This window comes from Seriola aureovittata, chromosome 15 (assembly GCF_021018895.1).
Source record: "Seriola aureovittata isolate HTS-2021-v1 ecotype China chromosome 15, ASM2101889v1, whole genome shotgun sequence".
NCBI classification, from domain to species: Eukaryota; Metazoa; Chordata; class Actinopteri; order Carangiformes; family Carangidae; genus Seriola; species Seriola aureovittata.
In genome coordinates, this window is record NC_079378.1 from 1,216,160 (window position 1) to 1,232,817 (window position 16,658).

Sequence of the window (16,658 nt, forward strand, 5' to 3'; positions counted from 1 at the left end):
GAGAGAGAGAGAGAGAGAGAGAGAGAGAGAGAGAGAGAGAGAGAGAGAGAGAGAGAGAGAGAGAGAGAGAGAGAGAGAGAGAGAGAGAGAGAGATCCTGCCTTTGCGGAAGCCAGAGCAGCCGAGGCGGCGCTAAATTAAATTAGCATACTAACTAGTTAGCTGTGCGCCGCTGTGGATGGACGGGTGACCGGAGCTGCCTGACGAAATCTACCGTTTCTAAAGTCGAGACACCTCCGAGTCCGGGCTCATTTTGTTGGGATCTTCTTGCCGTCTGCCTGCCGAGGAGATGGGGGACAAGGCGGGCACCAGGTAGGACGGCTAGGCTACAGCGGCTAACAGCTAGTTAGCATCCGATCTCACGCACTTAGCTAACGTTAGCCGAGCTGCTGCTGGCCCGGGCGGGGGAGTTTTTGTCAGGCTCTTGCTGCAGAGATTTACCCCGCTTTCTGAGGAAACCCTGACACGGGGATCACTCAGCCTTTCCCCGGTTCGTGTTGGAGCCTCCGGGACGATGACCTCGTCCGCAGGAGGCGAAGTTAGCACAGCAGGGTGGGGTTAGCTAACCGCGATACGTCTTCAGTGGACAGGACGGAGCTCCAGCCTCCGCTCACAAATCTGTCAAATGTCGATTTCTTGTTGATGCACGTTTTAAATGAAAATCACAACAACTGAGAGATCATTAACACCAACTATTTAATCTGCTGCACTCATACTAAACCCGTGTGTGCTTGTTTTTTTTAATATAAAATACGTTTTCGTGTTGTAGGCAGGAATTCCCACGGTGCTTTTCCAACAAAATACGGCCGTAGTGGGCGGAATCGCCCGCTGCAAATCTCCGGTTAAAGTCCAGATTTTATTGAAGTAAAGTGCCGTTTCGTGAAATGTGTCGATGCCGATTTCAACGAAAAACTTAAAAGATTCTCATAAGATGTAACATTGAGTTTTATCGCGTTGAAAACACAGGCGCCGGTTAAAATTAAAATACTTTCCAATGGAGTCTGGTGCGACGGCGCGTGTTGGGGGCTGCTCGGGGTTAGCCTGCTGCTAATGCGGACTGTTGTCGGGTCTGGGCGCCGCAGGTTCATGGTCATCAGCTGCAGGTGTGTTTGAATGTGTTGAAGAACTCCGGGTTTAAATGATACCTGATGGGAATGGACCGGGTTCGGTTCAGAGGCCGTTTAAAGGCCGGACCGGGCATGTAAACAGTGTAAACGCCTCTGGCTCAGTTTGTTTTTGACTGATGAAGCTGCCACTGACAGAGTATGGAAATATATATTTATATATTTACATGTCACCTCCTGACTCAATGGTTCACAGGTTTCTGTGGCCTTACGATCCTCTTTTTAACTGAGTTAGTGCTGTTTGTACAGGCTGTCCTCATGTGCTTCTCTTTAATCTTAATCTGGGATGAAAATAATGATTAGTTTGATTATCAATTCTATCAATAGGAGTGTCAATACTCGGTGAAGCAGCCTAGTGTCCATGTGAAGTTGACTTGAGTGAGTTTCTTCTCCATTAAATGTGAGAAAATAGTGGAAAATGTCTGTTACACCTTCCCACAGTCCAGAGTGCTAACAGCTAACCGCTAACAGCCGCAAACCAGACTGTTCAGTTTATTGTCATTTATTCACAGAGGAAAAAATCAGTTCCTCACACAGGAGAAGCTGGACCCCACAAAAGTTTGATCCAAACAGTCACAGTGGATCCACTAGTCAATAAATGGATCAATCATTTCAGCAGATCCTGATCAGTGTTAAACTCTGTGTTTTCAGTGATTAAATAGATTTTCAAGTTTTAGGTTTTAAACCATCTTTGTGTTCTGATCATCCTGTTCACTCAGAGCCGGTTTTACACTCTGACAGGTGACACTGGTTTTTATGTTGCCGTCGGCGACGACAGTCTTCACCTGGATAGAACTTTTTCAGGTTTGGTCCAAACATTCACTTGGACTCTAAGATGAACTAATTAGAATAAGGTGGTCAAAGGTCAAAGGTCACTAATGTGTCTAACACGAGCTAACAATAACACAATTTAACACCACTGTCTCACAGAATAAAATAAAGAAGTAATGACAGTTATTATCCAAAAGGCCAAAGGTCAACTTCACTGTGACATCATAATGTTCTGTAAAGGCTTCTGGTTGTTATCCTGTAGCTGCGTCCCAGTTCAGGGCTGTCGTCCTTCAGAGGCGACCAGACTGTCCCACTTCACATGTACCCAACAGGTGGATCCTTCGTGGTCCAACGTATCCCATGATTCATTGCGCCAGTAATGAAAGCACACAACACTGACAGAGAGCCTGAGGATCACACTGTTAAATGTTTCAGCTCAGTTCAACAGCTAACGGTACAAGTGTTAAAACCAAGTTTACCAAGTTTAACCGACAAACCTCAAGTTTATGTGGAAAGAGGTTACACGTTGTCAGTGTTGCTCGGCAACAGGAGCCACAACGATGAGGGCGGGAACAGCTTCACAAATGTGAGAATTTGAATCTTCGTGGTACGTGACGGTGAACTATCAATGAATCAATCAGACTTTATTTGTATTTTTTCATACAGACGATGTAACACAAAGTTCCTTACAGAACAGAAGCAGTAAATAAAAACAATAAAAATAAGACTGGAAAACAAATAGGAGATTAATGTGAGTCAAACCAGAAATAAAAGCATTAACAAGTTAAACATCTTAAAATATGTAAATAAATACAAAGATGAATAATTAAAATTCACTTAAAAGCCAGATTAAAAATGTAGGTCATGAGTTTGAATGTGACACCTGATTATTATTTAACAGACAAACGGTTTAATTAAGAAAAGAAGAGGCAGATTAATCACTAATGAAGTATCAGTTGTTTTTTCCTGTGTGCGGCTCGAGGTTTCTTTTCTTTGCTTTTTCCTGCTCAGTGGATTTTTCATAAACTGATGACTATGAGATTAAAGTGCTGACTCTCAGCTTTAATCTGAGGCTGTTTACAGCCACAGTCCTGCATAGTGTCTACACACACACACACACACACACCACACACACACACACACACACACACATCTTTCTTTGGCTCATGTTGCTTGTTTAGCTGCTTTTTAAATTCATAGAAATGAGGACATGTCTGTAATCCTCTCTGATTGGCTGCTGGATTGACGTTTATTATCGGGCGTCTTCGTCTGCCTCAACTTTTCCACCTCTCTTTCTCTCAGCTTTAAACTCCCAGTTACTTCCTGTTAGGAAACAGGTGGAAACTGGGAGGAGAGGAAACGAGCGGGAGGAAAGGCAGACGTCATGCGAGTGGTGACGTCTGGCTTCAGACAGGAAGACTGTGGCTCCAGAGGTCAGAGGTCGATCAGCTGTGGATCACAGATGATTCAGTGCCAGCATGTTGCTCCACGCTGAGTGTTTCTGTTTTGCTGGTTTGATAATAATTAATATCCTTGTTATTGTGCATCAAACCCTGTGTAGATTAAAGGAAGTTGTTTGTCGCTACGTAGCTAAGGTTAGCATTAGCAGCTGTTTACTCCAGCATCAAACTTCATTCCTTTACTCACCAACAGCTGGAAACAAACACCAACGTTAACTCTCGTCTCAATCACGTCTTTTCTTTTACTGAAGTTAGCATGCTAACCAGCTAGCTCCAGCTAGTTCCTCGAGACATGTTTTACACTGTAAGAATCCTCAGCTGTGATTCATATTTAGTTTAACATGGTTTTCGTCTCCTCTCACTTCCTGGTTGAGAAATCTGGATCAGGCCTTGAGCCCCGCCCACCACCTGCTGGCTCCAGGTGGACAGGTGAAAGAGCAGAGAGCATCAAGATGGTGAGAGGAGGAAACATCAGAGAGACTCAGTCACATGTTTGAGACTCAGTCAGACCCAGACTCAGAGGAGGAGTCTGAGACCAGAACCAGAGACTAGCAGACGGGTCAGAACCGTTAGCGCAGTTAGCATCTTTTATTTGTTTATGATGTTTGTTAGTTTGTAACTGACAGTGGCTGACACAGTGTTAGCAGTTGTGCTAATGCTAACTCTCTCTCTCTGTACTGACAAGGTTTCAGGTGTATTTAGCCCCGCCCCCGTCACTACAAGTCGTCAGGATTGGTTCCTCGGGTTTGTGACGTATGAAACCCTGAATCTGTGTTTATGAGACTGTGATTGGTTCATTGCAGGTCAAGGTGGAAACACTCAGCACTCATCATATGTCTGTATTATATAAAAACAACATCTCTCTCTCTCTCTCTCTCTCTCTCTCGCTCTCTCTCGCTCTCTCTCTCTCTCTCTCTCTCTCTCTCTCAGTAAACTGTTCCTGGTTCTGTTCAGACTCTCAGATTCTGGTCTGGTTTAATACAGAAAACCTGAACCAAAGAGGGCTGTTGTGTCCTGGTCTCTGAATGTGGTCCTGGTCTTTGTATTTGGGGTTTTGTTGGCGTGTTGACACCTGCAGCTCCAGGTGAGCAGTGTTGAGCTGTCTGAGGTCGGCAGGTGTTGTCAGGTGTTGAGTTGCTGCAGGTGTGGAGTTTTATCAACAACAACGTCTCAACGACACTTTAATAAGAATCGTTGTCTTTTCCCGTCCGTCTCTCTGAGTGTGATGAGAACTGATCAGCTGAGTTTGGAACCAGCTGAAGGCGGGACAGTGTGAGGGCAGGTGTGACCTCTGAGCCGACGCTCGACAGAGTGACGGATCGCCCTGCAGGACCCAGGTCCGAGTCCTGGACCCAGCTCCGAGTCCAGGACCCAGCTCCGAGTCCAGGACCCAGCTCCGAGTCCTGGACCCAGCTCCGAGTCCAGGACCCAGCTCCGAGTCCTGGACCCAGCTCCGAGTCCTGGACCCAGCTCCGAGTCCTGGACCCAGCTCTGAGTCCTGGAGTCTGCAGCAGGTTCAGGTCTCGGTGAACAGAGTTTGTGTAACGCTGTGACACAAACTCGACAGTTTAAGTCGTCGTCTGTTGAAGCAGCTGAAACCATCATGTCATAAAAAAAACAACAACGTCAAATAAACCTTTAATATAATATTTTAATGAACTCAAATGACCTCTATAAAACCAGCTGATCATATTATCATATCTGATCTGTGTGTTTTGTATTTATCCATAAACAGCATCAGTTTGAGCGTGAGTCGTTCTGTGGGAACAAACTGAAGACACAGAAAACAGCTGCTGGATTTAAACAATATTTTATTGTTGATTGATTAATTTATTGATTTCTCAGTTCAAACACAGAGACTCACATTTAACAAACTGGAGAATCATCATTAAAAAAGCTTCAGATTTAATAGTTGAACTCTGTTATAAATAAAGACCTGATCTTTCATTTATAGAAATATTTCTAAAAGTGTTATTTCACATTTTCTCTAATTATACAGATCTGAAATCTGCAGGTCTGAAAAATCACTGAATTCACTTCCTTAAAAAGTGAAACGTTATTGAAAAGCTTTAATTTTCATTTCCATTTAAGTCTTGAATATTTTTTCCTGCTTGTTGTTTGATTGACAGCTGTTTGCACCTGTAACATTTACAGGTGACACCAGTTAAACGAATGTATTATTTTTAATTGGTTAATCCAAAATATTAGTGATATAAATTAGCTTATGATTGTTTACATCTGGTAATCAAATCAATTTCAATTAATTGATTCATCGTTTGGTCAAAAAATTGTGGAAGGCCGATCACAGCTCGATGTGACGAAGAAAAATCTGATTCAAGAGGCTGGAAACAAAATATTTTTATTATTTTTAATTGAAAAATTATCAAAACTGTCAATTAAATAGTTGCTGATTTTATTTTAACTAATCGATTAATCAATTAATTGCTTCAGCTTCAAAATGAATGTCAGTAAAACACATTAATAATATGTAACATTATAATTAGTGACGAATATATTGACATAACGGCCTTATTGTCCCTCCTGGCTCTCCATCCTCTGACTGTTACAGTCTGAATATGCAACAGTTAATCAATCAATAATCAATCAGGTTTATCAATAATATATCGGTGATTAGTAGCTGCAGGTATGAAAACGACCTGGAAAGAAGCAACTTTCTGGTTGATCATGTGACAGTGGTGTTGCACCTGTCTGACCAGGACGGACAGGAAGGACAGGCTGGACTACCAAAATAAGACACAGATTGTGAGGAAGTGGAACTTTCCTCTCACACCGACAGTTTATCAGGATTTAATCTCTTTTTTTTTTCTACTTGTTCCACTCCAGCTGAACAGCAACATGTTACTGACGGTGCGTTCACTGACGGTGCGTTCACTGACTGTGCGTTCACTGACGGTGCGTTCACTGACGGTGCGTTCACTGACGGTGCGTTCACTGACGGCCCCGAAACATGAGTGACACGCATTTGTGATGAGAGCTGCTGCAGAGGAAGTTTATGAGGAACCAGTCGGTCAACATGAGGAAGTGCTGTCCACCAGTGTGTGTGTGTGTGTGTGTGTGTGTGTGTGAGTGTGTGTGTGTGTGTGTGGTGTGTGTGTGTGTGTGTGTGTCTGTGTGTGTGTGTGTGTCTCTGTGTGTGTGTGTGTCTCTGTGCGTGTGTGTGTGTCTCTGTGTGTGTGTGTCTCTGTGCGTGTGTGTCTCTGTGCGTGTGTGTGTGTGTGTGTGTGTGTCTGTCTCTGTGTGTGTGTGTGTGTGTGTCTGTCTCTGTGTGTGTGTGTGTGTGTGTGTGTCTCTGTGTGTGTGTCTTAGTGTGTGTCTCTGTGTGTGTTTCTGTGTGTGTGTGTGTGTGTGTGTGTCTCTGTGTGTGTGTCTTAGTGTGTGTCTCTGTGTGTCTGTCTGTGTGTGTGTGTGTGTGTGTCTCTGTGTGTGTGTGTGTGTGTTTGTGTCTCTGTGTGTGTCTGTGTGTGTGTTTGTCTCTGTGTGTGTGTCTGTGTGTGTGTGTGTGTGTGTCTCTGTGTGTGTGTGTGTGTGTGTGTGTGTGTCTCTGTGTGTGTGTGTGTGTGTGTGTGTGTGTGTGTGTGTGTCTCAGTGTGTGTGTGCTGCCTTTACGAAGCTTTACAGCTGCAACGATTAGTCAATCAGTCAGTGAATCAACAGGAAATTAATCTGCACCTTTCTGATAATTGATCATGTTTTTTTTTTTACTGCTGGTTGTTAAAGTTAAGATGCTTTTTTTTTTTTTTTTGGACAAAACATTAAGCAACTAATGAAGAATCTGCAGATTAATTGATAATGAAAATGATATTAGTCGTGGCTGTAATGCGCTCTGACCTCGACCACTGGAACATTTTATTGATCCCGTCACCAGTGAAACTCACTGTCTGAGTCTGAAGGAAGGATGAGAAGACGGAGGGTAAATGTGCAGATAAACAACCTGATGAATGGACAGAGAGACGAACAGTGCTCCTGTCCAGACATGAAGAGGCAGCTCACCTGACGTTCAGGTGACGCAGTCCGCCGTCACAGGAGACGAGCCTCTCCTCAGTCTGAGTGTTTTCTTTCCGAGCTGTCGTCCCCGCAGACCTTCGCTCGCTCGCCGGCGCCGCACGTTTTGGAAGCAGCCAGCCGAGCGTTAAAGCGTGTCGTTCCCGGAGGCGACCGGCCCAACCTCACAGTGCTGTTGCACAGGGAGGAGGATCTGGAGGAGGAGGAGGTGGTCCGGTTCTCCTGCTGCCGGAGCAGAGATGAAGAGACTCTAAACGCAGTCGCTCTGGATCCTCCACAAAACACCTTCAGGTTTCTCCTGAAGTGTCAGCTGAGCCACTTACTGAAGGTTGTTGCACAGAATCTCTTAACATGTGTCCTTAGTTAAGGACAAACATTAAGGCATTTGCAGCAGTGGAAGGGATTTTACAGCAGTAATATTCTACAGTTTCCATGGAGACCGTTTGTTTGCTGCATTAGCGCCTGTGACACCTGTTCACATCTCACCTGTATGATCTCACAGAGTTACAAGGAGAAAAAAAATGTCTAAACTACAAGATTAAAGAAGTTTGTCGCTCTCTCTGTCTCCTCCTGTTGTTGTCATGGAAACGTCACCACAGTGTTCAGCAGAGTATTGATCTCAATAATCATGATTATGACTTCAGCTCTCTCATGAACGCCGGCGCCACAGAAACGTGTGAATCCGTTTGAATTTGTGCTTTGAAGTGGAGATGATCTGTGGACAGGAAGCTGTAAACACTTAAACTGAAACAGAGAAAGTTCTCAGAGCTCAGATGTCTGAGTTTCCCCTGAACGCCCCGTCAGAGGTTTTCTTTTAACCAGAGATGTGAGGAGGCAACGCTGCTTTTTGTTACTTCCTGTTTGCTTTGTTGTGGGCGTCGACTGTTACAGGATGTGACCGGGAGTGTTTTCACACCTCACACGTGCTTCATGTTCGTGTGCTCTCGCTGGTTTGGTTCAGGCGGGTGAGGAAGCTCTGATACTGACCCAACAACCGGGCCGAGACCACCTGAGGACGGTCTCGGTCCGGGTCCAAGTGCATTCTGCATTCTCCTCTCTCAGGCTTCTCTCTGGAGCTCTAGTAACAACAGGTCTGTGAGCCAATCAGAAGAGAGGAGGCTCTGAGCCTCTCTTCTGATTGGCTGACTGTTTTCTGAGTGATCCAATAAAAATAAAGCAGATTTCAGGTAAAAACACTCAGAGAAACCAAATCCTGCAAGGTTTGGATGGTGGGTCCAGGTGGGCGGGGCTTGGTGACTGCTTTGTTGTGACATCACAAAGTTCCAGAAGTCCTGACGGCTGGTTTTAAGGCTCAGGGGCAGGTTGAACAAAACGCCAAAAAGAGATTCTGTTCAACACCCTTAGCTAAGGAAAAACTTTTCTTCTTTTATCACATTAAACTCAAATCTTAAATACTTAAGGGAACATTTTAAGGATGAAACTTGAGGGTTTTGTTTTGAGTTTTGTTCAACTTCTTTTATTTTAAGGAAACTTTCTCTCAGACTTTAAGGACAATCTTGATTTAAGGTGTTTTGTGCAGCTGGCCTCAGTCTCTGAACACAGGCTGTGTGACCTGCTTTATATCAAACACATGGACAGAGACTTTACACTGGAGGAGCTTTAAAAAGAACAGGAGTTTTAAAGTTCCAGATTTGGCACCAAATCCAACTTATTAATCATGTTTATTGATGTTTGATTATTGCGTTTCCTGGTGAACATCAGCAAGTAGAAAGTTTGTGGGCGTGGGGGTCTGTCGGTCGCAGGGCGAATAGGAAGCCTCCACCTGTCCCCATTAAACCTCAGTGGTGACATCCCATAATAACCAGGTCACAGAGGCCGAGTCTTCTCAAACCACTTCCCTCCTCAGTTTCCTGCTGTGTAGAAATAAACAGTTTCCTCAGATCATCGTGATCAGTTTCATGTTTGTTGATGTTTTTCACTTTTCTGCTAAAATCAACACGGACTGAGACACATGAACACCCCCCCCTTCAAAATAAGACTAACAGTGTGCCCCCCCCTTCAAAATAAGACTAACAGTGTGCCCCCCCCTTCAAAATAAGACTAACAGTGTGCCCCCCCCCTCTTCCTCTTTCCGAACCTCAGAGTTTTCAAGAAGTCGAGCCCCAACTGTAAGGTGAGTCAGACTTTCAGCTCTTCCTCAAATGAAACAACAACCTGCTGATTGATTGATCGCCTCTTATTGAATATTTGTAACGAGCGTATTTGTTGTGATCGGTCTAACCTGTGCAGGTGACAGTTTACCTGGGAAAGAGGGACTTTGTGGATCACCTGGACCACGTGGATCCAGTAGGTGAGTCGACTCACCTGGAGGTTTTTATTGACAGGGTGTCCAGAGTTTGTGGTTGAAAGGTCAGGTAGCAGCAGTTGAGTGAACACTGTGGTGATGACGCGGCGGTTTGTGTTTCTTCCTTCCTGCCGACAGACGGCGTGATCCTGGTCGACCCCGAGTACCTGAAGGACAGGAAAGGTGAGGCCGCCTCCTCCTGAGCTGTGGAGCCACGCCCCCTGGAGGGCCTGTTGGTTTTAACAGACGAACTGTTTGACAGAACCATAGCTTTTCTCAGGTGACGCCTCGTTTCACTTCACCTGCTCCTCCTCTTCCTCCTGTAGTCTTCGTCACACTCACCTGTGCGTTTCGATATGGACGTGAGGACCTGGACGTGCTGGGTCTGTCCTTCAGGAAGGATCTCTACATCTCCACCTTCCAGGTCAGAGCTCCACCTTCACTTTTCTACTTCAGTCCTGCACTAAAGGTTTAAGTTAAGACGAAGTTATAGACCCAGGTATGATATGTGCCCCCCCCCCTCCCCCCCCCGTCAGGCCTTCCCGCCGGTGCCTGAGGAGCGGAAACCAAACAGCCGGCTGCAGGAGAGGCTGCTGAAGAAGCTCGGCCAGCACGCACACCCCTTCTACTTCACTGTGAGTCACCGCCGCTCCTCAGCACACGCCTTTCCCTCCTTCGCCTCTTTGCGTTATTAAAGCAGCCCGGTCTTTAAAGGGACGGTGTTTGAGGTCGTCGTATATTGTCGGTTCATCAGAGCGTCAGAGCGAAAACAGCTGCTGAAACAATCCAACATCTGTTTAAAAGAAGCTTCGTGTAGAATATTCTCAGTCTTTATCTTCCTGGTCGCTGCCGCCGCAGGTCAGCTGACTGAACCTGCGCCACAGCTGAGAAATGTAGTGCCAAAGGAAAGTGCTGTTTTCACAGGAAGATAAACCTGATGATGTCACTTCCTGTTAATCTCCACACAAAACCTGGATATCATTATTATTATTTTTATTAACTGCCAATTATTATCTTAATTCATCTGTTAATTGTTTAATCTATAACATGTCAGATTGTAGTGAATCATCTTGTTTTGTCCAATCAACAGTTCAAAAGTAAAACTCAAAGATTCAGTTCAAATCATCAACAGAAAAATTGATTGATCAAATCCTGAATAAATATGATTATTGTTTATTATTTATTGATTAATCAACTAATTATCGCAGCTGTATTCTCATTATCATTATTATTGCTGTTGTTGTTCGTGGTTCGGGGCTGCGGGTCACAGCTGTGTGAACGCTGCCCCCGGTGGTCAGAGCGGGAACAACAGGGGAAGTTGATCCTGATGAATGAACTCTCTTCTTTTTTCTTTCTTCTGATTCAGATTCCTCAGAACCTCCCCTGTTCTGTCACTTTACAGCCCGGCCCAGAGGACACCGGGAAGGTAACACACACACACACACACACACACACACACACACACACACACACACACACACACATTGTTTTCAGCAGCTGAAACCTGGGACGTTTCGTCCAACTTTATTTTTATTTTTCTTCCAACGATTAGAAAAACAAGATAATCGAGATAAAACGATTGTTGTGGCGCATCTACAATCTACAATCTACAATCTACAATCTACAATCTACAATCTACAATCTACAACACACAAACCATCTGACATCATCGGTTCTGCTCTCTGTGCTGAAGAAATGAGGAAACTAGATCCCACGCTCAGATATCTTTCAATTGTACCGTGTTTAACCAGAATAACTGCGTAAATTATTAATAATTGTGATGAGGATTTTAGGCCATGATCACACCAGACAAAGACTTTAAAAGTAGAAACTGAGGAAAAGTTGAAAAAAGGCCTTTAAAGAACTTTTTTAATGAATAGAAACTTAAGTTCGCCTGGAAAGTCCTTGAAAGTTCCTTGAATTGAATCTTCAGGAAGGTGTGTGAGGCTGCGTTCACACTGGAAAAGCAAATAAATGTGTGAATTCAAACGGTTTAGATGATCTGTGTGAAGGTCTGACGTGATGGATCATTAACTCTTCTCGTTAAAACCCCTTAAACTGCTTTAAAGTTGGCGTCTGCTGCTTTTAACTAAATGAATCTTCTGGTTAATGTAGTAAATAGTAATAATTTGTGGTGTGGGGGTTCAGTTCCTCTCTTTTGATTGGCTGTCACATAAAAAGGTCTTGGTCCTGATTGGTTCATGACGCCAGGACAGTAACAGCCCGTCCTCTCTCTCCTCAGGCCTGCGGGGTCGACTTCGAGATCAGAGCTTTCTGCGCCAAGTCGATAGAAGAGAAGATTCACAAGAGGTGAGTTCACACCTGCAGGAAGTGTCACGTTATTCAGCCGCCATGAGGCGACGGCGGTTTGACGTCCGACGTGCCTCAACAGACCGAGACCATGAAAGAAGCTCACTGAGGACATCACTGTGGCCTCTCCATTATTATTATTATTATATTATCTTACATTTCATAGAGAAAATAATTAATGGAGAGAATAATCAGCAGGTTAATTGTAGAAGAAATAAATTATTTTAATTGTCAAACTGAGAAAAAGAAGGAAAATGTCGACACAGATAATTATAGAATTATCATAACGATAAAACAATGGTCTTCACAACTTCCTGGAGCTCGACGTGACGTGAACGCCGGTCTAAGACGAGGACGGATCAGCTGATCTCTCCCGCCTCTGTGTCTGAGCAGGAACTCGGTGCGTCTGGTGATCAGGAAGGTTCAGTACGCTCCGGAGAAACCGGGACCTCAGCCCATGGTGGAGACGACCCGCAGCTTCCTGATGTCGGACAGATCCCTGCACCTGGAGGCCTCTCTGGACAAGGAGGTACACACACACACACACACACACGCACACACACTCACTCTCACACACACACACACACACACACACACACACACACACACGCACACACACACTCACTCTCACACACACACACACACACACACACACACACACACACACACACACACACACACACACACACACACACAGAGACACACACACACACACACGGACACACACGCGCACACACACAGAGAGACACACACACACAGACACAAAGACACACACACGCACACACACACACACGCACACAGAGACACACACACACACACACACACACACAAAGGAGATGTTTTCTCCTCTTGTCCTCCGTTTGCTGCTTTAACAGTAACACACGTCTTCTTCTTCTTCTTCTTCTTCTTCTTCTTCTTCTCCGTCTTGTTGCAGCTGTATTACCATGGAGAGCCCATCAGCGTCAACGTTCACGTCACCAACAACTCCACCAAGACCGTCAAGAGAGTCAAGATTTCCGGTGCGTCTCTGTCTGGTCTTTGTTTTCTCATCAGACACAGAAACACATGAGGTGGTTTTTACTACGAGTCAGAATAAACTCACACGTCTCATTAACGACTCCTCATACACATCCTGCTCCTGTTCCAGCTTTTATTTTGAAAGGATGACTCCTCACTTCCTGGTCCAATGGATCATTTGGCGCTCACAAAGCAAAGTCACTGTTTTTATATTTTATATCTGATATTAAGTCATGAATGTAACAGCTCTCTCTCTCTCTCTCTATTCTTTTCTCTGTCTCTCGCCCTCTCTCTCTCTGCAGTGCGTCAGTATGCAGACATCTGTCTGTTCAGTACTGCCCAGTATAAATGTCCAGTGGCCCAGCTCGAAGCAGAGTAAGTCCCATTTAAACCTGTGCTCCCAGTGAAGCATCTCCGCAGGGCCAGTATATCACACTGAGCATGTGCGAGCAGGTGTAAACAGGAAGTAGATTGTCTCCAACAAAGACAGCTGTAGCATTAAAATAGAGAATGTAAGTGAACAGCAGCTGCTAGCAAAGACAACGAGGTCATTCATCATCATGTTGTATTCATCACTGGTAGTCCAGGCTGATGAGAGCCAATCAGGAGAGACCGTGGCTGTGACCTCATCGATTACAAAGGTCTCAGTTTCTGTCCGTCCAGACTACAACACAACCCTAGAGGTTTCAGAATAAAACACAACCCCAGAGGTTTCAGAATAAAACACAACCACCCAGAGTTTTCAGAATAAAACACAACCACCCAGAGTTTTCAGAATAAAACACAACCACCCAGAGTTTTCAAAATAAAACGATTCCACCAGCGTTTCCAAAACTCTGTTTTCGGGTCTGAAACTCTGAAGTCGTGTGGACGGCAGGAGGAAACGTAGAAGAAGAGATGAGTTTTCAAAATAAAACGTAGTAGTGTGGATGTAGCCTGATGTCAATAACTATAAATAAAAACAGATTTAAAACCTGATTCTTGTGTAAAGCTCCGAGGTCATTACAATTTACAAAAACATTACAATTAAATTAAATTAGATTTTTTAGAAATGATTAAAAGATTTCTTTAAAACCAAGATAAACAATAAGATTCTACTGACAGCTGATGAACCGTTGTGTTTAATATTCACCCAGCACTGGACAGTAGTTTGAACTGATCTGAAGTCAGGCTGTGGAGTGGGCGGGGTTAACCTGGACTGTGTGACTGACTGCAGTGTGTGGTTTCCACAGCGACCAGGTGTCGTCCAGCTCCACCTTCTGTAAGGTGTACACTCTGACCCCGACGCTCGACAAGAACAGGGAGAAGAGAGGACTCGCTCTGGACGGCAAACTCAAACATGAAGACACCAACCTGGCCTCCTCCACCATGTAAAACACACACACACACACACACAGATGTGCACAGGTGTGTTGGTGTAGTCACATGACCGCTGTGTTCTTGTTGTGTGTTGCAGTGTGAAGGACGTCACCAACAAAGAGGTTCTGGGAATCCTGGTCTCCTACAGAGTCAAAGTGAAGCTGGTGGTCTCACGTGGAGGGTACCACACACACACACACACACACACACACACACACACACACACACACACACACACCCACCCCCACCCCTCCCCCTCTGCTGACATCACTTCCTGTCCCCTCAGCCTCAGTGTTTCCTGTTGATCTCATCTGTTCTTGACGCAATGAAACGTTTGTGGCCGAGCTGGAACCTGGACTAAACCACCTTCAGGTTTTGTGGCAGATAAACATAAAGAAACTTAATTACAGTCAGTAACAGGAATCATGATGTTCAGGTCCAGATGTTCAGGTCCTGATGTTCAGGTCCTGATGTTCAGGTCCTGATGTTCTGGTCCTGATGTTCTGGTCCTGATGTTCTGGTCCTGAGCTCAGTTTGAATCCGGGTCTTGGACTGTGTGTTGGTTAAGCTCGGCCTCAGACTTCTGCTTCATCCACCTCCCTGCTGCTTGTTGCTGCTTGTTGCTGCTTGTTGCTGCAGTTTGTTGTAGTTTGTTGTAGTTTGTTGTAGTTTGTTGTAGTTTGTTGTGTTGCCTCCTGCTTTTCATTTCATCTCCCTCTGTGTTTTTGGCTCTGTGCCCCCCCCCCCCCCCCCCCAGGCTGCTGCGAGGCATGTTGGAGAGGTAAATGTGACTGGGGGCCTCAGGTGTAACTAAGTCTGATCAGAATCTCACATGAAAACACAGACTGGTTTAATGTCAACACACAGTTTTTAAATGATAAACTGGTTTTGGGTTTTTAAACAAGAGATGCATTCGAGTTTAAACTGGTTTAAAACCCAGTTAAGCAAAATGTAAACTGCTATAATTAGATGTAAACTGGATTAAATTAGGTTTAAGCTGGATGTAAATGAAAACCTGAGAAAGAAGTTTTAAGTTTTAACAAGATGTAAACTGGTTTAAACCAGAGAGAAACCGATTTTAAACTGGTTTAAAACCCGGTTAAACAAAAGGTAAATTGCTTTAGATTAAATATAAACTGGTGTTAAAGGTTTAAACCAGAAATAAAACTTTATTGGAAACAGTTTGTAGAAAAAAAAAACTGGTTCAAACTGGTTTGAAACGTGTTTAAAAACATCAGATAAACTGGTTCAGAGTCGTTCCTCCGTGTTGATGAATCAAGATGTGGACTGAGCAGCAACTTCCTGTCAAGCTGATTGTGTGTGTGTGTGTGTGTCTCTGTGTCTGTGTGTGTGTACGTGTGTGTACGTGTGTGTGTGTGTGTGTGTGTGTGTGTGTGTGTGTTGTGTGTGTGTGTGTGTGTGTGTGTGTGTGTGTGTGTTGTGTGTGTGTGTGTGTGTGTGTTGTGTGTGTGTGTGTGTGTTTCAGAGACGTGTCGGTGGAGCTGCCCTTCATCTTAATGCATCCTAAACCTGTGGAGCCGCCGGTGTCCCGCCCACAGTCAGGTGAGTTCACGTCAGAACATCTGTCACCCACATTCATCCACTCAGACAAAGAATCTGTGTGAGGATGGATTTACACAGACGTGTCTGGATGAACCTTGATTTGACAGATTTTACATCCATGAGCTTTTTGTGAAACAGAGAAACAGTCGGTTTGTACGAATCTTTAATCTGTGCTTTGGTTTGAAATGAGACGTTTAGACAAAAACATCAAGAAATACACGACAGTGAAGTAAATCATTCATTCATTCATCATTAGTTCCTCTGAGAACAAAGACGTCCTGTCTTCCTGCGTGGACGATGACATCACTGAGCTCCAGCTGATTCCTCCTCCAATCAGATTCTTTCAGAGAGTTTTTTCCCTGTGACGTCACAGAGACGAGCAGATCTCACAGCGTCATGGAAACACGTCTTCACTTTCTAAAGTCTCTGGAATCAGAGAATATCTGACTTCACTTCCTTATGATTGATTTCCTGTCAATCCACTAATCGATGAAGTGATGGTTTCAGCTCTTGTAATCTGACACACACACTCTGCTCCATCAGCCTTGATGTGTCTCTCCGTACTTCCTTATTGTACACTGAGTTACCATGGCGATAACAGCTGTTTCCATTGAAACGGTGCAACATGCTAATGCTAATATGTACGTGTGTGTTTTACAGCTGTTCCAGAGATGGACCCCCCCATCGACACCAACTTGATAGAGTTCGACACAAAGTGAGTTTCAGA

The 16,658-nt window shown here is 44.5% G+C and overlaps 1 protein-coding gene across 2 annotated transcripts in view; it reads left to right on the top strand.

Annotated features, from left to right (window-relative positions):
* The window catches only part of arrb2a (arrestin, beta 2a), a 20,883-nt gene continuing 4,225 nt past the window's right edge, over window positions 1–16,658 (top strand). The window contains exons 1-15 of one of the 2 annotated variants that reach the window (XM_056397473.1): window positions 1–311; window positions 9,481–9,511; window positions 9,628–9,688; window positions 9,821–9,865; window positions 10,009–10,106; window positions 10,219–10,317; window positions 11,049–11,108; window positions 11,925–11,992; window positions 12,386–12,521; window positions 12,927–13,011; window positions 13,312–13,384; window positions 14,242–14,379; window positions 14,466–14,549; window positions 15,855–15,931; window positions 16,592–16,646. In XM_056397473.1, coding sequence (XP_056253448.1) covers window positions 289–311; window positions 9,481–9,511; window positions 9,628–9,688; window positions 9,821–9,865; window positions 10,009–10,106; window positions 10,219–10,317; window positions 11,049–11,108; window positions 11,925–11,992; window positions 12,386–12,521; window positions 12,927–13,011; window positions 13,312–13,384; window positions 14,242–14,379; window positions 14,466–14,549; window positions 15,855–15,931; window positions 16,592–16,646 — 1,133 coding nt within the window. In that variant the 5' untranslated portion in view covers window positions 1–288. The remainder of the gene's footprint in view (window positions 312–9,480; window positions 9,512–9,627; window positions 9,689–9,820; window positions 9,866–10,008; window positions 10,107–10,218; window positions 10,318–11,048; window positions 11,109–11,924; window positions 11,993–12,385; window positions 12,522–12,926; window positions 13,012–13,311; window positions 13,385–14,241; window positions 14,380–14,465; window positions 14,550–15,854; window positions 15,932–16,591; window positions 16,647–16,658) is intronic. The other variant, XM_056397472.1, reaches the window with a different exon arrangement.